Consider the following 18994-nt stretch of genomic DNA (forward strand, 5'->3'; position numbering starts at 1 on the left):
AATTTTCTTCCAAAATGATCTTGAAATGCTTTGCCATTGCCACCTCATTTCATTTCAGCTTCACAATCTAGCCAACAACCCTGATACTTCCTGCTACTTCCTGCTATCTCACTCATTATTAAGCAGGTCTAGCCTTGCTTAGCATTTCGATGTCAGCCAAAGATGGGACGGGTTGTTTGTTTTTGTAATATACCTCTCCAGTTCAAAATAGGATTTCTCCTACAGGTTTGACACATTCTGCTAAGAACACTTGCCTGTCAACATGCTGAAATGACACCGGGTCCACTGGTCAGCATCTATGCTGTAGGAGTCTATGTGGCGGACAAGAATTCTGTCATTGTTGTAATCTAGATCGTTGCCCCCTAAAACATAGAGTTTCCTTTGAACAGCAGCCATGGAATGGTAGACTCTCCTCTGCAACATGGGGCTGCGACTGAGCCATTTATTCTGCAAAAGCACACAAAAGAAAACTTTAATTCCTACACACCACAAACATTTTAGGTGGGTTGATTTCCCAGTCACCAGTACCGCCGAAACACACTTGTAACACCTGCTATCCAAACACATCTTGCATAAAACTGCATCATTTCTTTTAAAGAAAAAAACACCCCAAAATGCCTTTTTGTTTGTAGCATAATCACTGAAAAATACAAGTTTAATGAAATTTCATCCAGGACCAAAAAAAAAAAAAAAAAAAAGACCAATTTTCTATTATTTCTAAGCTATTTTATCATTTTGATGAGTAGCAATATTTAAGGCCAGCATGAAAACTATTTTGAGCTGTTTGAAACATTGTTAAGTGGCGAGTGTCAAAGAGCAGAAGTCAGAAAACAATTGTTCGATGTAGCCCTTCCAAACGTATAGCTATCCATTAAACTGCGCAGCACCTGATTGGGAAAAATTAGTATTTGCATTTACAGTGCATTCCCTTGACACAGGACTATAGACACCATCTGCTTTGCAAAGCCTGCCTGCATCCCCTGATTATATTTTAGCTTCCTTCACAGCAGTGACTGCCAGGTAAGCCGCCAAGCACTGCAAAAGCAAAGAAACGGGGGTGGGGTCATTCCTAATAAGTCAGTGTGTGAATACTAATCAGCAGTGGAGAAGCAGAGGTCACCCCAGCCTGCCTGTTGGCAGGTAGCGATGTGCTTGGTGGCAGATGGTAGACATTATCAGCACACCACAAAGGCCTTGCGCAGAAACAGGCACAAGCACCCAACGAGATAGAGTTATTGAGATTCTGTGCAAGACGCAGGCAGATGCGAGGGGCTTCGAGTGCCCGCCGTACAATCTGCCAGCAGATTTTTTTTAGATAAAAATAAAAAATAAACATGTATGTGAGTAAAACCATGAAGCAACCCTTGCTGTAAGAATGCTAGCCCGAACTCGCTGCCTTTTCATTGTTAGCGCAGCCTGCGGGGATAGAGTTTGAGAGCAGCCAAAATGTGGCAGCCCAGGGGAGACTGCGGCAGACCAGGGTTGGGGGGTTGGGGAGGACACATGAAAAAGGGGAACATTTGACATTTGAAGGTTTAAACAGAGATAGCCTTTCTTCAGAGTGGGGGGGCAACATTTACCGTATGAGCAAGTCTTTGCATACAAAGTAAGCCTTCTGGCTATACTTGTCCAATTGAGGCCAAAGGGCTCAGTTCGACAGTAGAAATGCTTACTATACTATGACAAAGCAGAGCACAGGTTCTGGAATTCTGTACCCAACACTCATACCAGTGGTCCCTATACGAAGGACCTGTATTTTCTTCTGGATAACATGGTAATTCGAACCGCCGGTCTAATACTAAAAAAGGTGAATGGCATTCTCCTTCCTCTTCTTCCTGACAAACCACTGGAACCGTACAATGATTTCAGCAACCCCTGAAGCCACACATTTTTATATGTAGCCTGTTTTCAGCACTTCCTGAATGCATTGCAAGGCTTCTGCGGTTTGTTGGCTCAAGGGAGGACAACACCTTTGTTAGTAATAGGTACTCTGGTTTTGAGTGCAAATTCAGGCTCATATACAATTCTGGCTTAAAGATAAAGTTGGGAGCAGAACTCATTCTTAACCTGGGGACTAAGTCATAAGATTCAGTCTGAGGAATTCCATGTAAAAAACTCAGAAGAACCTGGGTAGGGCCTATAAAGGATGCTAATCTCAGGCGAAATCTTATATTTACAACCACTGATAAAGCTCAAGAACACGATTCTTTCAGCAAACAAGGACAGACAGCACCTGGCTGCGGAGAGATGCTGCACAATTAAATAATACACCTTCCCTTGCCACCTCATTGAAGTACATGGAACATGAGGTCAATGTGTGAGAGAGAGAGAAAAGCAGTATGTCTTTTTGCCTTTGGGCTCTCACATGCATTCACACAAACTACAGTGCAGAAGTTATTGGAGAAGCAGAGCTAGTCATTCTAGACTAACAGAATGAATATAAGCTTACCTGGGTTGGATCATACACCATTAGCCTGTTCTGATACTGTGCCGTGTTTGTCACTCCTCCTGTAACAAACATTCATAGTGTTACACAAACATTAAACCCAGTTGGGAAGGGTCCATGGGAAATTATTTATTAGTAAGAAAGCATGCTAATGTAGAAAAGAAAATTGCTGAGTTCAGAAGTCTTTCCAGCCTATTTATTCTATTTATAAGTTAATAATATAAAATGATGCGGATTTGATTGGATTAAATCACTGCCAGCTAAAACAAGATACATATTTTAAAACCTAAGAATATGGTCACCCAGTGCATTTTGTGGGGAGGGGTATCTGTATGTGTGCATGCTGTGGAAGGATCTCTTATATAAGCCAACTCACAAAAATATGCAGTATTTTGTTCCTAATGTGTCAAGAAACCTTAAAAATCTTTCTAAGGTTTAGGATTTATTATATGTACCATATTTACTTGTGGATAAGCCAAAAATTTAGGTGCCAAAATAAATGGAAAAAATGGGTTTGTCTTCTCCATGAATATATATAATAGATTTCCCCCTTAGCTTTTTAAAATACCCATATATCCTGCAAATACTCATAGATAACCTTAACTATTGACAAATCTGCCTTCAAATTTCCAACCAAACTATCAGGAAAAATGTCCCTCCCTTAGATAAGCCAATTGTGAAAATTAAAACATATGAAAATTTTATGGGTTGCCTTATTATGCAGAAGTTGTGAATGCTCCAACACCGGAAATTTTTAAGAAGATGTTGGAAAACCATTTGTCTGAAGTGGTGCAGGGTTGGACTAGAAGACTTCCAAGGTCCCTTCCAACTCTTGTTGTTGTTGTTGTTGTTATTCATGGGTGGTGCATTTTTCAAGGTTTTTTGTTGTTAAAAATGCAAAGGTTGATTTATATGTGAGTGAGTTTATACACAAATATATATATAGCAATATTAAACTATATCAACTATTAACTGATCAGTCAATCCCTATCAACCGTTACTTTTCCATTACTGTTCTGTGATGCCACAAAATGTTAATGAGTAAATTGCTAAAATAAAAGTTCACTTCCAGAATATTGACAATCTAGGTTATTTTAAGAGAACCATAACTTTTTCTGTACTACCTCTCCCATCCATCACAAATAAGCATTACTATACTTGAAAATCAATTCACTCTGGTGTTAGAAATATATCACCTTTCAAATAAAGGAATACAGTACACCAGAGTATAGTTAAATTCTATTTTAAAACTCCAAGCAAGGTGATGGAAAGAGGGTGGGAAACATTAAAAAGAAGTCAATCAAAATGATGGGCTTTTAATAAGAAAATACGAAGTAAAACAAAGAGATATTTCTTGGTTAAACTTAGGATGCGCGGGAAGAGACTAAACTAGGTAGAACTGTTGAATAAATTGGGGCATTGCTATTTGTTGTTCCAGCAGGAGCCATGAGTTCAAGCCAATTTTTAGATGGCACACCAGTTCCCTCAGTAGTTCCATCCCATCTAGAGTAACAGATGGAACATCTATGGTACCAGAAAGTTTCTATGTCCACTTTGCTGGAATTGGGTATAGTCAATTTCACCTCAACCAGTCTCTCATAGGCTTTATGTGCTGATCAAGACTTCTACTGTATTGCCTATATGACTTTAACTAAAAGTCAATACTTCTAATTAATCTAAAGTTGGACACTATCACCATAATAGTGAGCTATGGTAGCATAGTGGTTAGAGTGCAGTACTGCAGCCTACTTCTACTGACTGCTGGCTGACTGCAATTTGGTACTTCAAATCTCACCAGGCTCAAGGCTGACTCAGCCTTCCATCCTTCTGAGGTTGGTAAAATGAGGACCCAGATTGTTGGGGGCAATAAAATTGATTAGAGAGGGCTGTAAAATGATGTAAAACGGTATATAAGTCTAAGTGCTATTGCTATTGCTATAATGACAATACCTGATCCCAAACTGAATGATGATCTCTCCTATCAGAATAACAGAGTTGAAAGTTCTTCTAGTCAAAGCCTCTGCACAAGCAGGAGACCCTATACAATTCTGGGCAAATGGCTGTCCAATCTCTTCTTAAAAGCCTGCAGTGATGGAGCATCCATAACTTCTGAAGACAACCCGTTCCACCGGTTAATTGTTCTCACTGTCAGGAAATTAGGGCTCTAAGATCCCTCTCACAGTTACTGCTATTGAGCCAGGCTGCACTTCTTCTATAACTATACATTTGTTTTTTCTTTCTTAAGTGTAAAACTTTACTTTTCTTACAACTGAATTTTATTTTGTTTGATAGGGCCAATGTCAGGGTTCCAAGTAACACCCCCAACGAAAGAAAGCTGAAAGAAAGAAAGAAAGTAGGTTTCAAGTGTGTTGAGATTCTTCTGGATCTGAAGCCTTATTTCTGAAGTGTTGGCTATTCCTGTGAGCTTGGTGTCATCTGCAAATTTGATGCGTTCCTTTCTATTCCCCCATCTAAATTATTTATGAAGATATTGAAGGATACTGGGACAGAACTTTGGGGTACGCCACTGTTACTTCCCTCCATTTAGATGTAGTTCCATTAAGAACTACAGGTTGAGTGCAGTTTGTCAATTATGAATTCGTTTGGTGGTGATGATGTCTATCCCACACTTTTCTAACTTACTGAGAAGTAGGTTGTGGTGAACTTTGTCAAATGCCTTACTGAAATCCAGGTATACTATGTCCACAGCATTTTTCTGGTCTACAAATTTGTCAAAGAATGAAATAAGTTTTGTTTGGCAGTTTCATGTAGATTTTAAATAAAATGGGGGAAGGACCAAGCTTTGAAATACCCCACACAGAAGTGCAGGTTTTTAACATCTCCTTCCTCCTTTAACATCTGTATTTACCAAAAAATTGTAAAACGTCTAAGATGGCTAGATCAAGGAATAGATATTTTAAAAGCGCACACTGTACTGCCTACTTAAAAACATATGGCAAGAATCCTTCCACCAAAAATCCCTCTACCACCTCCTGAACCGACATAAAATCATGTTCTTTTTGGCTGCACAAATCATTCATAAGGGAAAGGATCTAAGTTGCAAGTGGCTGAGCTCATCCCATAGATGATCCTCAGGAAAATTAAGCATTAAAGGCTCAAAAGAACCTCACAAGACCTTGGTCACCTCATATAAGACTTGACCAATGTAATATACAGTTCAAAATAAAAATGAGTGATTTTTCTCCTGAAAATACCTAACAAATTACTTACAAATGCCAGCAAGGGGATCTTCTGATGTCCCCAAAGTCTGCCAAACATGGTCTCAGGCAAGTTTAATAAACCAATACTGCTCTAATATATGCATTTTACTCGTTACCTTTCCCGTTGTATAAGAGAGCAACTGTCATTCTACTCTCAGTCATAAGTACAATTTTTTTTAAAAAAATCATGTTAACATTTCTCCATAAATACCTGTGGTCTTACTATTTTTCAGTATTCTCAAAGCATATATGTCTTCCTTGTTGCCAATTATTTCCCACACCCCCAACTTGGACCTTAACATTTGTAGCATTATTTCTATTCAGCTCTGATGAATCAATCATTCCTTTACAAATCTCTAAAATCCACTTCTGCCAATTCCCCCACTTCAATTTCATTTTAAATAATTTCATTATTGTTATTTCCATTCATCTGCTAGAGACTCACTGCTTGCTCCTTTTCATCCAGTTCCAAAACATATTTTTTAAAATTATTCCCTCAAAACTGTTTTGAGTACTCTCTGCCCTTTTTAATCTTTGCAGTTTTTTTTAATTCTACACAACTCATATGTTTCCTTTGTCCTAATGTTTGCACTCATTATCTTATAGATGTCATCCACAGTTTATTTCACTTCATCATTGCACTAAGCATCCTTTCTCATGCTTCTCATTAGCGTAACTGCAAAGACATCTGTGGCATTCTGTAACGTAAGTCTTTTCACTCTGTTCAAAGCAGCTTCCAAAACATTCTTTTCTTACATCCATTCTTCATACATTCCATTGAGAGATTAATATGTTCTCTAATACTTTCTCAGACTTTGTGAGCTGTACTTTCACTGTAATTTGTTTTCTCTTTCATCACCCCTTATCTTCCACTGCCTTACATCATAAAGAATTAATCAATTATGCTTCTAAGATTTGTATCCATTGTTTTGTTTAAGCTAGAGGTAGTCTTTGGCTTACGACCACAATTGAACTCAAACTTTCTGTTGTTAAGTGAGACATTTGTTAACGTCTCACTCCCTGACCTTCGGACCTTTAAACGCGAGCTCAAGACTTTCTTTTTTCACCAAGCGGGGCTGGCCTGATTGATTGATTTTAATAATTGGGGATTTTAGCGGGTTTTTAACAGGGGTTTTATCTTTGTATTTTTTACCTAATAGTTTTAAGTATACAGCAGTTTAATTAGATTTTTAATTTTGTTATGGTATTTTAAATGGTTTTTTGTATTATTGTCGTTTTATTTGCTGAGTCTTCGGAGAAGGGCGGTATAAAAGTGTGAATAAATAAATAAATAAATAAATAAATAAATAAATAAATAAATGAGTTTTGCCCCATTTTATGATCTTTCTTGCCACAGTTGTTAAGTGCATCTCCACAGTTAATAAGTTAGTAAAATGGTGGTTAAGTAAATCTGGCTTCCCCAATAACTTTGCTTGTCAAAAGGTTGCAAAAAGTGATCACATGACCTCAGGACACAGCTATGGTCATAAGTATGAGTCAGTTTTCAAGTATCTGAATTTTGATCACATGATCATGTGGATGCTACAAAAGTCATGTGTGAAAAATGGTCATAAGTCATTTTCCAGTGCCGTTGTAACTTTGAATGGTCACTCAATGAATTGTTGTAAATCGAAGACTACCTGTATGCATTAAAAATGAATCTTCTAAGCAAATATTCCCGACTAACCCTTCTGATTCACCTTCACCTTGGGTGTCTGAATGGTCCCTTCTTGCTTTTGTACTCTCATCTCATAATTATCCATCCATTTGTCTCACCTAATGGAATAATTTTTTGTCAAAGATCACATTCATTTGGAATAATGTGCTATTTTTCCTTTAAAAAATTCTTATTTTTCATTATCATCATTCACTGAAGCATTACACGAGGCTAGAGCGTTATCTAGCAATTTAGAAAAGCCAGTTTTTGTCTGACACACATTTATCCCTTTCATCCACAATTAAAATCTACAGATCCACTGTGATATTTGTATTTCATCAATCCTGCTACATTTCTCTCTTAGTGTCACAAATGTACAACATGGTCTTTTGTTTTGATTTCATCCTATAATCTGGACTGTTTATTATTTATTCCCATGTTCAAAGTTGCAAAGTTCAAAATTTGCCTTGGGGGTCACAAATGGGCCTACAGAAACTTATTTCAAATGTCAATTGAGGCTTTCCCACAACAGTTTTAGTTTAAAAAAGAAGGAATAAATATAGTAGCTTAAATCATACCAGTATCATATGCAATATTCCTTTACTATAATAAAGGCAGTATCAATTAATTCTGGCACATTTTGGCCACTGTGCCACAAATATAAGCAAAATAACAGTTTTACTCCAAGTATGGTCTACTATGTAAGGGCACGATCTCTAATTTAAAGACAATCCTGCAAGCCAATATATGCAGTAAACTGGCATTCAGGATATATTGGGACTATAGATTCCTAAATTCTTAGTCAACATAGGCGTTAGCCACACAGGTTGAGAATTCTAGGAATTTGTGTCCCAATAAAGCAGGGCATAAAAATTCAATATAAAGACGGTTAAAAGATCAGCAAGCACAATGAAGTTATAGACAGGACGGCTGATTACTGCTATTGGTTGAAATAGAGATATTGGTGTGTCTGTGTGTGTGAGGTGGGGGGATAGGCATAGGGCTAGAAAAGCTGGAAGACAAGTAATTGCAGAGACGTGAGCAAAGGGTACATAGCATTTAAAACGAAGATTAAAAATTGGGCTCTACATTTTCTTAAAACAAGCTTTTTCGGGAATGAAAATTATGCAAATCCCAATTGTGCTTTTGTAAAAAGCATAATTGTCGGACTGGGTGCCATTAAGATATTTGCTTCGGAGTATAGGGTGTACATTTTTTTTTAATAATTGGAACATTCTTGTTCTGCAGGTTTAGTTTTTTTCACATACCACATGCATGCCTAAAACCGATACTTATTTAGCATCCTTTAAAAAAAAAAAAATCTAGCAAAATGAGATGCTATGGATTTGCATACAGATTTGACTACACAAAATAGGAGTAAAATGAATAGCGCTCTCTATATGTTTTAATCCCCCACCCATTAGATCAAATACCCTTTGCCTGCAGCAGAATCCCTGGCTTTGAAAGTCATCAAGCTGATTTGTCTGCTCGCAAGCTAGGCTGCCACATGCTGCTACATTGCCCCCTGCAATCACTGCATTTGCAGAGAGACATCCCATGCCTTCCCTGCCAACAAGTATATTTAATAGATTGGAAGTCTTGCTTTCTGCTGCTTTTACTCCTTTCGGTCTCCCTCCACCCCCTCTCCCTGGGAGGATAATATGCATCTTAACTGTTTTCTACAGATTTGTCTGACATTTGTGTTACAATTTCCTATCTGCATCTATTTTCAACACTTAGGTTTATCCTAAGTGCTGCAGCAAAAGTTTTTTTTTTTAAATGTTCCAGTTTTTTTTAAAAAAATGGGAAATTCAATTTCTCCCATTCATATTTAGCAAGCTTATAAATGACCTTTTGGATGGCCAGACTTGCAAAATACTATAGGCCACAGCGAATGAAAGGAGGGAGGGAGGGAGGGAAGGAAGGAAGATCAGTAGTAAATAGAAAATGTATAAATAGTATCAGAAAAAGAAGCATGTTACCATTGTAAACTGGGACAATAAAAAGAGCAATTGCTTTAATTTCTTTATGCAACTTTCTGAAAGAAAGAAAGGGAATAATGATATGATATCAAGATTAACCTTTCGTTGCGAGTTTAAAACACACTTATTTATCTGCGCGGGACTGGATTAAATTTTAAAGTTATGGGTTTTAAGGGGTTTTTATTATTTATACTATTTTAAATTTCGGGCAATAGAATAAGTTTTTTAATTGTTTTTTAATCTGTATTTATATGTATTTTAACTGCCTGTGAACCGCCCTGAGTCCTTAGGGAGATAGGGCGGTATATAAATTTGAAAAATAAAATAAAATAAATAAAATAAATAAGATACTTTTAAAAATAAACTCTATAACAGGTGGGCTGCAAAGAGGACTTTCTCTGCTTCTGTCCCTGCCCTGTGGAACAGAGGTGCCCAGACCCAAGGCTGCAGTCTACCTACCAGGCCGTAGCCTATTTGGAATTGGGCCACATGAGTGGCTGGCCAGATCGCAGAACGCACAGGTCAACTTGCGTGAGCTGGGGGCCGGAAGGCACTCACATGTGTATGTGCCAGTCCGCTGCTTACACAAGCACTGCATGCACACACATGCAGTCCTGCTGCTCCTGCTGCCCAGTTCTCCTCTCCCTCCCCCCAGTCAGGCCACCAAGCTGCAAAGATTGCTGTTTAATATGGTCTTCGGTGGTGGGTTTGGGTGAACTGGTAGTGGCGGCGGCGGGAGGCTCCGCCCACCTGCCTGGATGTCTGCACAAGTAAGCAAACATAAGTGGAACCCACTACTGATGCTCTTGACTCCTGGCCTTTCAAAAGTCTTTGAAGACCTGGCTCTGCCATCTTGCCTAGGGATCGCAGAGCAGCACACAAGCCTAGGGATGTTCAATGCCTAAGGTTCTCCTCCTGCCTTTTAAGTTATTTTGATTTTGTTTCTACCACATTCCTGTTAGTGATGTTCTGTTTTTATGTTTTTTACACATTTAACTATACATCACCCATAGCTGCTCTGAGAGAAAGATGAGCAGTTCCCAAATTTGACAAATGCATAAAAATAAATAATTTGTAACTCTCCAAATACTACAGCAGAAAAATGTATCCAAATATAATTGTGCATTGTATTTTCTACAAAGGGAAGCAAGATTCTTGTAACTAAGAGTTGTATTATTATTATGGTTGATTGCACAACCAGTCAGATGTTTAGACTGGATCTGGCGTTTTTATCCACCTATTGAGTCCTTCCCAAGGACCTGAGATAGACAGTTGTTGTTGTTTGATGGTGTTGAAAGTATCATCACAGAATATAAGCTGGAGAGACATGGACTGTCCTTAGTTTTTGGTTCAATCTCTTTAAGGCCAATCTTCTTTGGTGGCTGTTGGGTATAGTGACCAGGCGTCCCGCTTTTGGTGGGACAGTCCCGCTTTTTAATAATTTGTCCCGCGTCCCATGGCAATTCCAAAAAGTGCCGATTTTTTTGTTTGTTTCACTCCCATTCTGAAAATGGGAGGTGGCAATGCAAGAGGAGGAGGCGGAGAAGGGGGAGTGGTGGAGAAGGGGGCGCGAGAGGGAGGAGAGATGCCGCTTGACTTCACCCGAGAGGAAGAGGAGAGCCGAGAGGAGAGCCGAGAGGAGAGCCGAGCCTGCCTGGAAGAGCGGAGAAGCAGCAGCCGCTCCTCCTCCTTCAGGCAGGTGGCAAGACTCAGCACGCATGCGCAGCCCACCCACCCCCGTCAATGGTGTCCCGCTTTGCCATCGCTGAAATCTGGTCACTTTACTATTGGGGGGAAAACGGAATTCTCTGTATAGGTTGCTATGAGTTCTTCAAGGAAATCCAGATATAAATCTTACCAATTAGCAGAATTGTGTGGGAAGGTGAGGTTATGGACTTAAATGGATGCCTTACCTCATGGTTTGATGCCCATTTCACTCCTTTAAGACTCACAAGAAATAAAAAAGGAGCTCAAAGCTTTAGTTCTACCTAACCTAAAGTAGCTCTGAGGATTGCAAAAAGATACTGGGGAACTCTGGTTTATACATCTAATACAGCATATTAGCTATCCAGATCAATTTTAAATGATCATAAAAATCATTAAGAAAAAAAGTTGAAGAGGACCATATATATATATTACATTCAACACTTTCCTGAAGTTTGATGTGAAAACATTGATGAGCTTTTACTGAATACAATTTTCAAGTAAGAAGTAGATTCACTAAATAGCCAGCCCATACTGAACTACCTTGTTTTGTTGAAATTAAGTTACAGTATATACAGTATACTGTAACAGCGTTCCGTGCGCCTTTAGCATTGAGTCAAGCCATCCACATGACCATGGAGACGTCTTCGGACAGTGCTAGCTCTTTGGCTTTGAAACGGAGATGAGCACCGCCCGCTAGAGTCAGGAATGACTAGCACATACGTGCGAGGGGAACCTTTACCATTACAGTATATTGTATGCTTCAAATGCCTACAATCTCCAATAAGGAAGTGCCCAATCAAAAAAATGGGGGAGGGGGAGAAATACTGACTTCAACTAAGTACTACATTGAAAAGCAATCGCTTAACATTTAGGAAACAATCTATTCTGGACTCTTCCTAACTGATGTCAAACTGATTGCTCTACAGCTCTACAGATTCTCATTTTTAAGTGCTTTGTGAAGGTCAAAGATGGCTAGAGATTCAGTCAAACTATCTGCAAGTCCTTTTAATATTCGAGAATTTCACCTTCCTGCTATGTTTTCTTTCAATTTCAGAAAATCATTTTTAATGGTAAAGGAGATATTCCCACACATTGCATACTATTTGAAATCCCCATGATACTTTCAACATGATAACGGTTCCCATGTCTCCTTTTTTGAATGAATATTGACAAAGTAGGAGATTCCCTGTGGGAATAAAGAGGTCAGCCTTGTCCCAGAAATAAGCAATCCTCCAAAGCAGATTTGGATAGCTGCAAATTACTATGTGTCATTTCTATTTCTTAGATCTAATTGGAGAAAAAAAAATCTCTATGGCATAAATCAGAGATTTGGTAACCTAGACCCAGTGGTGGGTTGCTCCCGGTTCTGTCCGGTTCTATAGAAAAGGTAGTAAAATCAGCGGGAGGCCCCGCCCACCCGGACATCATAAATGACAATTTGCACATGCACAGAAGCATGCGTGCCCCCGTTGTGAATCGGTAGTAAAGGTAACTAGAAGCCACCCCTTCTTAGAACCCGTTTAGCGAACTATTGCTCCGTAGATGTTTCACTCTACAATTAAGTTGGTAAAATGAGGACCTACATTGTTGGGGGCAATATGCTGACTCTATAAACCACTTAGAGAGGGCTGTAAAGCACTGTGAAACGGTATGTAAGTCTAAGTGCTATTGAAATTCACTTTGAGCTATAATATGAAAGAGAATTTCTATATATTATTAGTATTTAATACCTTAAATTGTCAAAGATATATAAAAATGGCATGTCAAACATATATTGGAAATATAATCATTCTGAAGGCATCTTTTATTGCCTCTGGTGGACATAAGGAGGCTAAGAGTTACTTGGCTCAAATACGTTTGATACATTTAAAATTCAGAGAATTTTTAAAACAAAGGTACAGTTGCAATCAGAGATTTTACTTTTAGGTTTGATGGATAAGTAGTCAGAGAAAAAAATATGGGTCTTTGTTTCTAAACATTATAACTGCGGTGAGATTTTTGTAATACCCAGTTATGAAAAGTCTTACAGATTTCCACAATGGAAGGATGGATGGTGAAGCTAATGAAACTGATTGAGATGGTGAAATTATGTAGGTCTTTGGTTATTCGGGTTTTCTCCCGCGTAAAATTGGAAGTGTCTTGGCGACGTTTCGACGAAGTCTCATTCGTCATCTTCAGGCTTCAGCTTCGTGCTGAAGCCTGAAGCACGAAGCTGAAGCCTGAAGATGACGAATGAGACTTCGTCGAAACATCGAATTATCTCAGATTGACCTACATACAAACACCCGCGAAAACCTCAGAAAACAAATATATATATATACATATATACATATATACATACATATATATATATATATATATATATATATATATATATATATATATTGTATTGATTTTAGGATTTGATACAGGGTCATAAAAGGGAGTTTTGGGAATTGATGATTGGAAATGTTTCTGATTATAGAAATACTGGGTATTATTGAATTTTAGATCAAAAAGTTAATGAATTTTATATTTGTAACCGTAATGAAGTTAGTTAGAAGCTTCCTTTATTTTTGTTTTGCTTTTATATTTTATTTTTATAGAAATGTAACAAAGTATATTAAAAAAGGAAAGTTCAGTGCTGATATAATAGTTTATTCTTCACTATTCGTAAAGGGAGATATTTATATTGATTTTAGGATTTGATACAGGGTCATAAAAGGGAGTTTTGGGAATTGATGATTAGAAATGTTTCTGATTATAGAAATACTGGGTATTATTGAATTTTAGATCAAAAAGTTAATGAATTTTATATTTGTAACCGTAATGAAGTTAGTTAGAAGCTTCCCTTTATTTTTGTTTTGCTTTTAATCCTCTGCATCTTCCCTTCCCCCATCTTTTTCCTTCTTAATAATTTTTGCTTTTATATTTTATTTTTATAGAAATGTAACAAAGTATATTAAAAAAGGAAAGTTCAGTGCTGATATAATAGTTTATTCTTCACTATTCGTAAAGGGAGATATTTATATTGGATTTATTTATTCCACCTATTATTCAAGAGTTCACAATGGCATCTGCTGCAGTCCCTCCTCTTCCTCTTATGTTCTCTAGGACACAAACCTTGAGGTAGAGATGAAAAAGAGTGACTGTCCCACATTCACCCAGTGTGTTTTATGGCTAAGGTTGTGTGTCTCCCTTATTCTAGTCTAACATTTAACCACTATACATAGTAGCTATTTAATTACACTGGGTATTCAATTCTTTAAAAAAAATGAAGAGATAAAGGTTTCACTTCTACTTTAAGAGACTCCTTTGAAAATAATGGAAAAAATAGTCCTGTAGCACTGCCAAAATCATAGACAATGGATTATTGAAAGTAATCTTCCAGAGAATGGTAGAAAGGAGAAGTGATATTGTGGAGCAGACGTGTGATAGTTTTTGGCTTATTGTTGTCCAACAGTTCTAGGAGGTAACAATGTTTTAAGATGCATTAAAAAACCATCCATCCATCCATCCATCCAAAAACATAAAACCAGATAATAAACAAAAATATTAATATCCTGGGAGCATTTAACAAGCGACAGACATTAAAACAAAACATAGAAATCTTGTCGTTCTGAAGTTCTCTGATAAGCAATAGATAATTTGATCAATATGTGACTTAAGAAAAAGAAGCATCGGTACTTGCTTCTGCTCATATCCCCAATTAGAAAAACACTGATGCTCCAGGCCAATAAAAACAATGAGAATAAATAAATACACATTAGCAGGGCATGGAAAGTCAAACTGTTTAAAGCACACTGCTGAATGCTTACTGGAAAGGGGAGGGGAACAACAATAGCTAGAGGAAATGAAGAACACTTGTGGGCTTTCTCAAGCATCTGGTTACCCAGCATGCTTTATGACAGCTAAGTAGATTCCCACAAGCAGAAAGCAGCAGCACTTTTTGCTGGTGCCTCCGACAAATGGAAATGTGGGGGGGGGGGTAAATATTATGTAAATGAGAGAAAGAAAAGGTAAGGAAAACATGCAGTGTTGTATCAAGAAGGCCTGGCCTGTACTATAACTATATTGGAGGCCATTTGTATGCCAGAAGGACTGACAGATCAGTTAAGAGCTTAGACCACACAGGCTTACCGGATCTTCTAAATATATCATCAAGATATTATAGACCAAAATGCCCTCTGGTTATTGCTGTTCAAAAAAGGCCTTTGCTATTGTATAAAATGGCATAAAGTGACTGTCAGTACTGTAGAAGCCTTGGGAAGCTTAGGACATTTTTCAATTGAATTATCTCAGATTGAACTATCTTGGCAAACAGTATTTGAATTGAGCCAAATCAACTAAAATTCAATCCCTATCAACCCCTTCCCCGTAAGAAATTCTCTTGCTTAGTAGTCTTTTTAAAATTTCATTTAATCATACTGCTCCTGGTCTTGTCTTCAATCTTTCTTTTTCTTTAGGTAAATGGAAGACCTTGTTGCCCTTTTTAAAGTTTGACCAACATAGGCGCTTTCCCCTCTTTGAGTATTAACTGTCCTAGACCATACTGCATCAATCAAAAGAGATTACTGAATATATTTTTTAATGATTTGGATGGACTACATGGCTGTTTTACTTAAATACTTCACATTTTAAGCATGTAGTAGGATTTCTTTGGGAGAAATCTGGGTCAAACTTTGTACTCACCACGTGCATAATTACTGAGAGTAATGCTGGCATACTCCTGTTGTCATATACACTATAAAAAGGGAGGAGCATGTTCTATGTTTTGTAGTTTACAACTTCTACTATTCTCTGATAAGAAACAATCTATATATTTAATCATCACTACCTTACACAAGAAAGCTTCAAAATTTGTTGAGGGTAAAAGAGTGTGGACGTTCCTCAAGCATTTACAGGAATTATAATTTTAATCATTCAATCAGTTACTTTTTATGGATTACAAGGGTTCTTCCCATTCTGTTTCTATTCAATATTTCCAAACTGTGCAAAATCTTCCTTTTTGAAAATAGGACAATTATTCCTAGGTTCAGTACTCTTCTCCACTATATTAATTTAGTTGATTTTCATTACCTTATTCTCATTTTACCATTTTTAAATGGTAACAACTGCAATTGTTCTTTTGAGTTGTTCAGAGTGAGGTGGCTTGCAAATTATATTATTATTATTATTATTATTATTATTATTATTATTATTATTATTATTATTATTATTATTATTATTATTATTATTATTATTATTATTATTATTATTATTTGGAAATAAGCCATGACGACCCATTCTGTAACTGTAAAAGATCACTGATAGACAACTATTATTTGCTTAAGTTTCATGACTTAAAAATGTTACTTCAACTAAGATAGATGTACTAAATCCAACAATTTTGTGAAAAAGAATCAGAGTGCATTTATTGGCATCAAGAGATAAGGATACATACATCTTCCTCTTAATGGGCCAATACAAATATGTTTAAAATAAATTGCTGGGGACACTTCTATTTAAATTGTAATTGCTTTGTTCAGCAGGCACTGCACTTTCATTATCCCTGTATACAATTGTCTGGCCATACAACTCCTCTCCTTTGTGCTGAATACCTATTGCTGAGTATCTGTGGCTCAGAATTATTATACCACCTGCCCCTTGTATTAAAACTCAATTTCCAGCAAACAAAAGGAAAGGTTTCTAAGGCATGTGGCCCCAAACTAATGCCACTGATACAAACATGTTTTGTCATGCTTTTAGTTTTCAAAGTTGCGGGTGAAACATTTTCTACCTGATATCCAAAGAAGACCATCCACAACACATCCTGCATGACAGGAAAGGGACCTGTCAAAGGACAGAACAAAAGTCCATTTGTTCTTCTTAGGGCAGTATCGTTCAACAGTTGGCAAAACTTGACGTAGCTCATTTCTGCCTCCCACAGCATAGAGAAATTCATCCACAGCCCCAAGTACAAAATGCTCCCTGCAATTCTTCATTGGAGCTATTTCTGCCCAGGAATTGTTACGGGGATCATATCTACAAGCAGTCCGTACTGCACATGTGCGGCCAGTGGCTTGTTCAACTTCACCACCTGCTACAAAGAGGAAATCTCCCATTACAGCCACGCAGTGGTGGCTTCTTCCTACTGGCATGGGAGCCAGCTCACTCCAGTTTGCAATCCCTGCAATGTGAACATTTTCTTGATCCACAGGATTGAAGTATCGCAGCTCTTTAACTCTGCATATTTCCCGTTTTTTTCCACCTATGATGTAAAGTGTGTCTGACTGGAAGCGAGGTTTCGTCCTTCTGGTCTGCCAAATTGGCTGTGCATAGATACTTTGATGATAGACCAAAGCCTCATTGATCAGTGCTGTTGCCGTTTCACTAGTTTGGACAAGAGGGTGTGAGAGGGCAACCGTATGCAGTGTATCCTCATCCATAAGCCCAAATCGAACGTACTGTAGAAGTTCATCCATGTACTGATATCGGCAGTTGTGTTCTAGCCATCTCACAGCTAGCTAGAAGGGAGGAAAACATTAAAAAAAATGAACTTACCTACATTATTCACAATTCGGCGTGAGAAATACATATTTGAATTATTCAACTTATCAACAAAAATTATACTCCCAAATTTAATCTTGCTGCATATATAAAAACATCCCTTCATCTCCCCTAAAATAATGATGACTCTGTGTAGAATTAATGTATGATAACAGGGCCGTCTTGTCTTAGCAAACATTACAATAATGGGTGCCCTGCATAAACAAGAAGAAACAACAGATGACAACATGGGAGTTTTCCCATAATGGCTAATGTACATTATATTGGTAATCAATCGACCAGAGCAGCCTTCTTCAATTTGGGCCTGTGTTTGAACAAGACGTCTCCAAAGTTCCCAAACTCTCAACAGTGTCCAATGTTGATGTTAACAGAGCATTATGGGAGTTATTATCTCAACATTTTTGGATGCTACCAGATTGGAGAAGGTTTCTCTGGCAGATGTACCCATTATTCATGGTCACCGGGTGTTTTGGGAATTATAGTTCCAATTTATTTAAACAACACAAAATTGGGGAAAGCTGTGGGAAAGCAAGATTAAGATTAAAAAATGTCAAAAGTCACTTCTCTATTGAGATATATACCTAACTATTGAAGTATTGGGTCTCCTGCTTGAGCTGGGGGTTGGACTAATAGATCTCCAAGGTGCCTTCCAACTCTGTTATTCTATGTTCTATTAGCTATACAATATATAAGACCTTTATTATTCTTGATTATTTTATTTTCCCTTCTTTTTGGGCTGGAGTCATTGTTAATGCATGTATGTAACTTTTGAACTCCTAATTGACAGTTAATCAAAAGGCACACCACTGAAGTATACTATACAAAGCATGTTACAAAGATTAAAATGAACACAACAACGATGAACTAGATGCAATAAATTATTTGAGTGCTAGCAATCATAGGTAGTAGAATGAAGCACACTCAAGATTTCTTTTCTAGTTTATAAATGCAGTGCTTTGCTGGACATGTGATAGTGCTATATAGCTGTGATAACTATGGATGTATGAGAATGATGTACAGGATAATATTTGAAAAACCCCACTGAAATCAATGGGAAAAATCCACTGGGATTTGTTCCACTGATTCCAATGGGAATGAAGAACTATATCAAGGGGTTTGGAGGCAAGCTACAGTACTATCAACAGAGCTGAAGCTCTATACTGAATAACCAATCCCTCAAAAACCAAGCAGTGACATCTGGAACCAGCTGAAGCCTCCAAACCATTTCACAGAGCAACACCGCTAATAGGAATGAGTCTCTCAGTTTCCTATTTTCTGCACCTGAAGCTCTGGTGGAGACCTACCTGATGAGAACAAAAAAAGCATGCTTTAATAAAGGTTTTTTTCCCCATATAGCAAGATCTTTATTTATTGTTTTTGTCTGATTCTGCTCCCCCTGGAATGCATATATTCATTTTAATAATTATTATTAGCCTCTCTGAATGGGACATAT

General features: G+C 37.6%; 1 protein-coding gene across 6 annotated transcripts in view; it reads right to left on the reverse strand.

The window, feature by feature from the left end:
* Positions 1 to 18994, reverse strand: part of KLHL32 (kelch like family member 32) — a 98155-nt gene that overhangs the window by 4276 nt on the left and 74885 nt on the right. For 2 of the 6 annotated variants that reach the window (XM_058175016.1, XM_058175027.1), the window contains 3 exons: positions 16772 to 17498; positions 2450 to 2508; positions 255 to 447 (listed from right to left, as the gene is read on the reverse strand). In XM_058175016.1, the coding sequence (XP_058030999.1) occupies positions 255 to 447; positions 2450 to 2508; positions 16772 to 17498 (979 nt within the window). Of the gene's footprint in view, positions 1 to 254; positions 448 to 2449; positions 2509 to 16771; positions 17499 to 18994 lie in introns of those variants that run through there. The other 4 variants (XM_058175036.1, XM_058175054.1, XR_009154134.1 and 1 more) reach the window with 4 other exon arrangements.

The sequence above is a fragment of the Ahaetulla prasina genome, chromosome 1 (genome assembly GCF_028640845.1).
Source record: "Ahaetulla prasina isolate Xishuangbanna chromosome 1, ASM2864084v1, whole genome shotgun sequence".
Lineage (NCBI taxonomy): Eukaryota > Metazoa > Chordata > Lepidosauria > Squamata > Colubridae > Ahaetulla > Ahaetulla prasina.